At 35.7% G+C, this 9,463-nt stretch overlaps 1 protein-coding gene across 1 annotated transcript in view; it reads right to left on the bottom strand.

Moving 5' to 3' along the window:
* The window catches only part of PCCA (propionyl CoA carboxylase, alpha polypeptide), a 375,245-nt gene that overhangs the window by 351,271 nt on the left and 14,511 nt on the right, over positions 1 to 9,463 (bottom strand). The window contains exons 2-3 of the mRNA XM_012644433.1: positions 8,045 to 8,092; positions 7,867 to 7,935 (exon numbers count right to left, since the gene is read on the bottom strand). Of these exons, the coding sequence (XP_012499887.1) occupies positions 7,867 to 7,935; positions 8,045 to 8,092 (117 nt within the window). The remainder of the gene's footprint in view (positions 1 to 7,866; positions 7,936 to 8,044; positions 8,093 to 9,463) is intronic.

The following is a 9,463-nucleotide window of genomic DNA, read 5'->3' as shown; positions in this document are numbered from 1 at the left end:
CTCGGCCTCCCAGAGAGCTAGGATTACAGGCGTGAGCTACCGCGCCTGGCCGCACAGTTGTATTTTTTAAAGTTATTTTTCTATCTTGTTGATATATGTATGAACTTTATAGATTTCTTTATATTTATTTTTTAACCAACCAGAGATTTTTCTTGCTGTTACTAAAGAGTTATTCAGTTCACTGTATAACTAGAAACTCAATAAAATCTTATTTTTGCCTTTCCTGCCCATTTTATAGCTCTTGCCTAACTCTGTTACCTAGCACTTCTAGAATGCTATTAAATAATAGTAATGACAGAGACCTCACGAATGAGATTAGTGCCCTTATAAAAGAGACCCCAAAAAGACTTTTCTCCTGCCACCATGTGAGGACACAGCGAGAAGGCTCCGTCAAAAAACCAGGAAGGGACCCTCACCAGGGACCAAATCTGCCGGTGCCTTGATCTTAACTTCCCATCCTAAAGAACTGTAAGAAATAAATTCCTGTGGCTTATAAGCCACCCAATCTACCGTATTCTGTTATAGCAGCCTGAATAAACTAAGATGGTGACCAAAAAAAAAAAGAAAAAGACAAGGTGCGGTGGCTCATGCCTGTAATCCTAGCAATCTGGGAGGCCGAGGCAAGAGGATCACTTGAGTTCAGGAGGTCAGATCACTTCAAGACCAGCCTGAGCTAGAACGAGCCCTCCTCTCTGCTAAAAATAGGAAAAAAAATTAGCTGGGCAACTAAAAACAGATAAAAAATTAGCCCAGAATGGTAGTGCACACCTGTAGTCCCAGCTACTCAGGAGGCTGAGGCAAAAAGATCACTTGAGCCCAGGAATTTGAGGTTGCTGTAAGTTAGGCTGATGCCACAGCACTCTAGCCCAGGCAACAGAGCTACACAAAAAAAAAAAAAAAAAAAAAAAGACTCAGATTTCTAAAATCAGAAATGAAAGAAAAGACATTACTACTAACATTATAGAAATAAAAATAAGAAGGAAATACTGTAAACAACTATATATCAATAGACAAGATAACATAGATGAAATGGACAAATTCCTAGAAGACCACAATCTACACTGACTAAAGAAGAAATAGAATATCTGAATAGGCCTATAACAAGAGACAGATTTAGTAATCAAAACCTACCCACAGAGAAACCCAGACTCAAATGGCTTTGCTGAAGAATTGTACCAAACATTTAAAGAAAAATTAATATCAAATCTTCACGAATGTTTCAAAAAAAAATAGAAGGTAAGAAGAAACTTTCCAATTCATGAGGCCAGATTCACTATAACACCAAAACCAAGCAAAGATACCATAAGAAAATGACCGACCAATCTCTTATAAATATGGACACAAAAACTCTCAACAAAATACTAACAAATCCAGCAGCATATGCAAAGGAATGCAAAACATGACCAAGTGGGATTTATCCCGGGAATGCAAGGTTGGCTAAACATCCCAAAATCAATTAATATAATGTATCAATAAAATAAAGGGCAAAAACCACATGATCATCTCAGTAGACACAGAGAAAGCATTTGAAAAACTGCAATACCCATTCACAATAAAATTCTTCAACAAACTGGGAATAGCAGGGAACTTCCCACATCTGATAATGTAAATCTATAAAAATCCCAGAACCTAAATCAAATTTAAGGGTGAAATACTGAATGGTTTCCTTCTACGATGAGGAACAAAACAAAGAGCTGCCCTCACCACATCTATTCAACATTATTAAAATCAGAGAAATTAGGCAAGAATATGAAATAAAAAGCATCCAGATGGAAAGAAGTAAAACTCCCTATTCACATGACAAGATCTTACATAGAGAATCCTAAAGAATCCACTAAAAAACTATTATTAATGTGTTCATCAGGGTTGCAGGATACAAAATCATTATATGAAAATCGTATTTCTATACACTTGCAATTAACAATGAAAAACTGAAATGAAGAAAATAATTCCACTTAAATAGGGTCAAAAAGAATAAAATACATAGGAATGAATATAACAAAGTACAAAATTTGTACTCAAAAATTATAAAACATTGTTGAAAGAAATCAGTGCAACCTAAATAAATGGAAGGATATCACATGTTCATGGATAGAAAGACTTAGAAATGCTGAGATTGCTGTACTCCCCAAAATGATCTATAGACACAACACAATCTCAATCAAAATCCTAGCTGGAAACATTCTTGCATTTGGACTGTCTTCTCTTCATAAACCATTAATCCACAAATCTTCCCAAAGAATAGTAAGTGTGCTTTCCTAGGGCCTGGAAAATGAAACATAAAAGATAAGTCATGACTTAAAAAGAGGCTTAACTTCCATTTTGCTTTTTCCTGCCCTGACCACTTCCCACTGGAGTACTTTACACAGCTTCCCTCGGGCCTCATCCCCTGGATGCGATTGCACTAATCTCATCATTATAAATTAACTGTTTTCCTGAGAAAAGTATGACTTTAAGACTGCTCTAGATCAGTCTTTATTTCTCAAAGAAAGTAAGAGAATTTCCTCAGCAGAGAATAGTATGTCATACTGTTTTAAGACACGACAACAATAAACCAACTAGATAATCTGCAAATCCTTCCCTAAAAACACCTAAAATCCTAGATTAAATATAACAAACATTCTTTAAATGAAGAGCTTGGTTTACAAGAAACTACAAGGGATGAAAAACAAAGAGAAAGTGAGCAGGGTATGGTAGTGCATGCCTGTAGTCCCAGCTACTAGGGAGGCTGAGGAAGGAAGATCACTTGAGCCCAGGAGTTCAAGGCTGTAGTGCACCATGATCACACAACTTCGCTCCAGCCTGCACAACATAGCAAGACACTGTCTCTTAAAAATAAAAAATTTAAAAAATTTAAAAAAAGAGGAAGCTAAAAATCAGACTGTATCCACAAGAGTCAATCTTGGAGAGTAAAGGTAGGGCTCTCAATAATCTAGAAGATTGGGTTTTAACTCTCGGAGAAAGGAATCAGACTCTGTATGAGTTGGAGATTTGAAGGAAAACCTTCTACATGAAGCCAGGACACTCGAAGATTACATTCTCAGTAAGGGAGTTGCAATATCAACCTACTGAATAGGGAGGAAAAAAATACTTTACCAGTATCTTTGTGGTCAAAGTAAAGGAAAAGATTTTTAAAAATTAGAAACCATGGGCCTATTCAACAGATGTATGTGTATGTAACCTCATTTTGTTCTTCCCACTATCTTCATAATTCAGCAACCTTCAGATCAGTGATATTCTGGAGGGGCTGGTAGAAACAAACGTTTAACACCGAGCCTACCAGGCCATATCTATAACCCAAACCATCTTGCAATTCAACAATAAAGATACCAAATATGAGGTCAGAAGCCAAAATGTAAACATGTGAGAAAACAGTATATCATGAGGAAGAATCAGGAATAGAAACATCCACAAACTTTAAATAATACAATATAATAAAGCCTTTAAAATAAATATACTAAACATGAATAAGAGATGAAAGGAGGACTCAATATGTAAGAAAAAAACAATACAAAAAAACAGGCAGATTCAAAAAGGAGCAGCAAACCAACAGATTTCTCAACAGATAGCAAAGAAGACAAATGCAACTAAAATAACTGAGTAAGGCAATTTTCATTATTGGTACAAAATATTAGATGAGAGGTTGTTGGGGCACAAAATATTCATATGGATTCAAAGATTTATTCCCAAAAGTACTTATACCATTATAGTGGAAAGGCCTGTGTGGGTTAGTCCACTGTGCTTTACTATAAAGGAAAACCTGAGGCTGGGTAATTTATAAAGAAAAGAGGTTTATTCGGTTCACAGTTCTGCAAACTATACAAAGATGGTGCCAGCACCTGCTGATGATGAGGGTTTCAGGGAGCTTCCAATCAAGGTAGAAGGTAAAGGGGGAGATGTGTCACATGGCGGGAGAAGGAGTAAAGCGGGGGGGGGGGGTGCATGCTCTTTTAAACCACCAGCTATTGACTGAACTAACAAAGCAAGAATTCACTTACTACTGCGGGAGGGCACCACGTCATTCATGAAGGATTCACCCCCATGATCTGAACACCTCCCACCAGGCCCAACCTCCAACGCTGGGGATCAAATTTGGAAATCTGGAGGGGACAAACATCCAAACTATACAAACCTGGTAAGACCAAATGATCAAACAGTGTAACCAAAAGAACAACTCAATATTATGAACCTCTTGATATGATACAATAAGAAATATCATCACTTACAAAGTAGCCTTATTAAAAATACTTACCCTGAATCTTTTCATGAGGAAATAATCAGACAAATCCAGAACATCTATAAGCCAACATGATGAAAAAAAAGGAGGGAGGGTCAGAACACCATTTTAGATTGAGAGAGTAAAAAGGTATAATAATATGTAATTCATGACATTGATTGGATTATGGATCAAAGAAAAATATTACAAAAGACAATTAGGTACAACTGGAGAACCTGAATACAGTAGCATGTTAGATGATATTATAGAATAACTGGTAATTTTCTTAGGTTTCATAAGGTATTATAGATGTGTAGAAAACCATCCTTATTCCTAAAAGATGAATGCTGAAGTATTTAGTGGTGAAATGCCACAATGTCTGTAACTTACTTTCAGACTGTTTAGACAAAAAACAAAAAAGAAAGACTCACACACAATACGCATATGGATAGAGATATAAAGCAAACATTGCCAAAATGTTAACAACTGGTGAATCTAGATGAAGGTTAGACTGGTATTCATTGTTCTACTTTTTTAATTTTTTCATTATGTTTGAGCACTTCATAAAAAAATATAACTAAATGGCCAATAACATGAAAAGGTACTCAACATGAATATTCATCAGGGAAATCTAAAATGAAAAGCACAACAAGATACTGTAACTTCACGACAACTAGAATAGCAAAAATGAAAAGGACTGATAACACCAAGTGTTGGCAAGGACAATTTCTGGTGGGAGTATAATATGGTACAAGCACGTCGGAGAACTGTTTGGCAGTTTATTATACAGCTAAACATCTATTTATTGATTCTAGGGATCAGCAAAATACTGTCTACCCATAGGCCAAATCCAGTCCAAGGACAGTTTGTGCATAGCCCTCAAACTAAGAATAGTTTTTACATTTTTAAACAGTTGTAAGAAAAAAAAAAAAAAAAGAATATGCAGTGGAGACCATAGGAGCCTACAAAGTCTAAAATATATTTATTATTCATACAGAAATACATTCACTATCCAAACAGAAAAAGTTGCCACCCTCATCTACCCTATGATCCAGCAATTCCATTCCTAAGTATTTACTCAAGAGAAATGAAAGTATATGTTCACAAAAAGACTTGTACAAGTATGTTTACAGAAGCTTTGTTCATAGTAGCTAAATATTGGGGGCAGGAGCGGTAATTTGACAAGCTCATCCTAAAATTCACATGGAAAATCAAAGAGCCAAGAATACCAAAGACAATTTTGAAGAACACATTGCAGGAAGGGGACCAATAGAAGTAAAATGCATCATCATCTCTAAAAGCCAACTTTTTTCCACTAAACATCAATTGTTTGCTAATAAGTTCGTTGGCTTTCCTTCTTTGTGTGACTTATTCCCACTTAATATATGTAGTATATATTATACTTATGTAGTATATATTAATCTTTTTCCCTGCTCAACTACTTAAAAATTAGTTGTAACATAAAATTAATAGTTTTCACAACCAATTGTTACAGTATTTTCCTACTGCAGTAATATTTACATTTCAACTTATGAAATTAACACACAAAGCATGTAAGATTTTTTTTTCCCCAAGTTACCTTTAAAATGCTCACCTCTTGAAAACAACATTAATATATCTGAATAGCATGGATTGTTCATATTACTGATATTATAAAGCCTATTAGTTATCATGTGTTGAGGACGCAAAATATATTGTCAGGAGAATTCACCTTTTCAGCCTCCTTGAGACTGAAGCAGAAACCACATAGCAAATTTGACCCTACTGTTGAGGTTTAAACTTTTAACATTCCAACCATCATTATTATCTCTTTCCAGAAATTAACTTAACGCAGGTCATATTAAGAGAACATTTTGACTGATCATGCAGTACTCCCATTGTGGGGCCCGGCAAATTTCATTCTCAATTGTGTATTATAATCTCTGGTATACTCACAACTACTTTCAGTCTGAAGCGGCTGAAAGTCTCCAAAATGTAAAACTACTACATCTGCTTTGGGAAAAGTATGAATGAGAAAGACATAAAACTGAGAACAACTTTTTTGAAACTAGTTTTTTAAAAAGGCTGGAAAGTGACGGTCTAAATCTAGATCAGAATACAGTCATGTTTCCCATGACAACATTTCAGTCAATGACAGATCACATATACAACAGCAGTCCCATGAGATTATAATGGAGCTGAAAAATTCCTATCGCCTACCGATGCCTTGATGAACCTGACCCGGTGTAGGTCTAGGCTAATGTGTGTGTTTGTGTTTTAGTTTTTAATAGAAAAGCTTAAAAAGTTTTAAAAAATCAAAAATTTTAAAAATAGGAAAAAGCTTATAAAATACGGATACAAAGAAGAAAACATTTTTGTACAGATGTATAATGTGTTTGCATTTTAAGCAAAGTGTTATTACAAGAGTAAAAAAGTTAAAAAATATTAAGGTTTATAGAGTAAAAAAGTTATAAGCTAAGGTTAATTTATCACTGAAGAAAGAAAAATATTTTTCTACAAATTTAGTGTAGCCTAAGTGTACAGTGTTTATAAAGTCTACAGTAGTGCACTGTAATGTCCTGGGCCTTCACATTCACTCACCACTCACTCACTCAGGGCAACTTCCAGTCTTGCAAGCTACACTCATGGTAAGTACCCTATGCAAGTCTACCATTTTTTATCTTTTAGACCGTATTTTTACTGTACTTTTTCTATGATAGAAAAACCTATCTTTTTTTTTTAGATAGGTTTAAATACACAAATACCTACCATTGTGTTGCAACAGCCAACAGTGTGCAGTACAGTAAGATGCCGTACAGGTTTGTAGCCTACGAACAAAAGGCCACTCCATATAACCTACGTATGTAGCAGGCTATACCATCCAGCTTTGTTTAAGTATACTCTGTGATGTTCACACAACAAAATCACTTGATGCATTTCTTAGAATGTATCCCCATTGTTAAGTGGCACATGACTGTATTAGAAAAGCTGATATTACCAAAGTGTTTGTTATCAAAAGTGTGAAAAAATGAAAAACAGTAATTTACATTACAGTACAACTACTTATATTTCATTCCACAAAGATACAATAATTTATATTCTTTTCCCATGGGATTTTTTTTCTACCCATTCGTAATTCATTACTGCTAAAAAGGCCTGCTGTGTTAAAAATGCCAAATAAAATTACATATCATTCACTACTTTATGCCATACCTTCCTTTGTTCATGTCCAATTAGCATTAGCCTATCTTTCATTTATCGAATTTTCAAATTAATGCATTTAGGAAAGGTTAAACAATTACAGCATTCCCTTAGTGATACTGTAGTTAAGCCAGGGGGAAGCGTGCTCTCCTAAGACAGCACTCTGTAAACATTTCCTTCATCTTTCAATCTTACTTTCTCATGTTTTGCTTAAATCTAGCTGGTAACCAGCAATCACCATGGCAATTTTTTGGTCTATTCTAGGTTTTTAAAGCTTTGGGGAAAAAAAGTAGTTAAGACACATATAGAAGACATTGTGATACTTCCATTTTCCTTAATACAACAGTGAACAACTAAATAGTTTTAAAAATTGAATATACCCTTTGAAGGCCAAGAAAAAAAACCTTTCACTTTTTTTCTATCAGACCCAAAATTAAGTCCTGATTTAAACGAAGCAAAAATATACTTACAGAACTAGCATCAACATCACTGTGGATGGCAACTGTCTTAATGCCCATCTTCTTGCAAGTTTTAATAACCTATTTTAAAATACATCAATGTTATCTATTAACAGTGTTTCATATTTAAAAGGATTTAATAATAAATTTCTTAGTGTAAAATAGAAAATAAAATAAAATTTCTACTTACCCTACATGCAATTTCTCCTCGATTAGCGACAAGAATTTTATCAAAAGTCTGAAGAAAGAAAAAACACATTAGAAATTGTTACTCTTACTCTGGGACCATGAAACACCAAGTTTTTCCACAATTAACAATGAATACAATCCTAATAAACATTACTTCCTACAGTAATATTAGATACTATAAATAAATAGTTCATTTACTCAAGCACACAGTATGTTCGGGGGAGATGTAGCAAATAAAGCTAGGGTAAGAAAGGCCCGATCATGAAATGACTTATACCATTTAAGGAACTGGGACTTTATCCTGCATGTGGAGAGCCACTCATAAGGCACCCTGAAGACACTCTGGGGAGGGCAGGGGAAGCCCACAAACACAACTATAAATCAGGAACCTGAATCCTTGAAGACCTGGGGGGCAGGGGGCGGTTCAGGTACCAGAAGAGATAACTTTTGCAGTAGCTATTCTATTAATATAACTGTGCTAATGATGTCATCTGGGGTAAAAAGTTTCCTAAGAATTTTTTTTTTAATTATTTTTCTTTCAATCCATTCTCTCTCTACCCCTCCCTCCTCCTTTCCCTTCCCTAGGTTTAGATTGTCACTGCTGGGCTATACAGCCACGGATGGCACTTCGCTCCATTCAGAGACCAAGATCAGGGCCAAGCTGGCCCCGTGCACTGGGTATTTCTTGGAATGATGATGTCAGGACTCCAGACAGTGAGTCAATCGCTCAACACATCTGAGAAAGAGTACAGCACAATGGGTAAGTCCACCAGCTCTGGAGAAGGACAGGCTTGAGTTTATACCCAGCTTAAACTTACTACCTGCTTTCAAGCCTCCGTTTCCAAATGTACAAAATTGAGTTGTTAAGGACAATATTAAGCAACTGACATTTAGGACACATGCTTTCAATACACCAGGCACCGTGACAAATCCTTTCTGTGCATTATCTCATTTATCAGGTAATAGCTATGAGGATATTTGTCCTCATAATAGTCCCATGAAGTCAGTTTTGATAATACCTCCATCTTACAAATGAGAAAACTGAAGCTTGGTGAGGCCAAATCACTTGCCTAAATCACTTAAAAGTTAACTAGTGTTAAAGCCAGAGTTCACATTCAGGTATTCACGTCAGAGTCACGCCATGTCCTAACTTGATCAGAGTATAATGATGCAAGCTCTCAACACTATGCTATTGATGCCAGCTAAGATCACATTTGTTACGAAAGGAACACCAGAGTATTGCACTGCTTCACACTGACTTAAGGCCTACTGAAACTTCCCGGTCTTTTTCCAAGCAAATTATCATTAAGTTAAATCTTGCTTCCTCTCATGAACATACTTGACACAAGTTTACTTTAAAACTCAAGTTAAGGGGCCGGGCGAGGTGGCTCACGCCTGTAATCCTAGCACTCTGGGAGGC

Source organism: Propithecus coquereli, unplaced genomic scaffold (genome assembly GCF_000956105.1).
Source record: "Propithecus coquereli isolate 6110/MARCELLA unplaced genomic scaffold, Pcoq_1.0 Scaffold212, whole genome shotgun sequence".
Lineage (NCBI taxonomy): Eukaryota > Metazoa > Chordata > Mammalia > Primates > Indriidae > Propithecus > Propithecus coquereli.
Note: the sequence above shows the minus strand (reverse complement) of the source record. Positions and strands in the feature narration are given on the sequence as shown.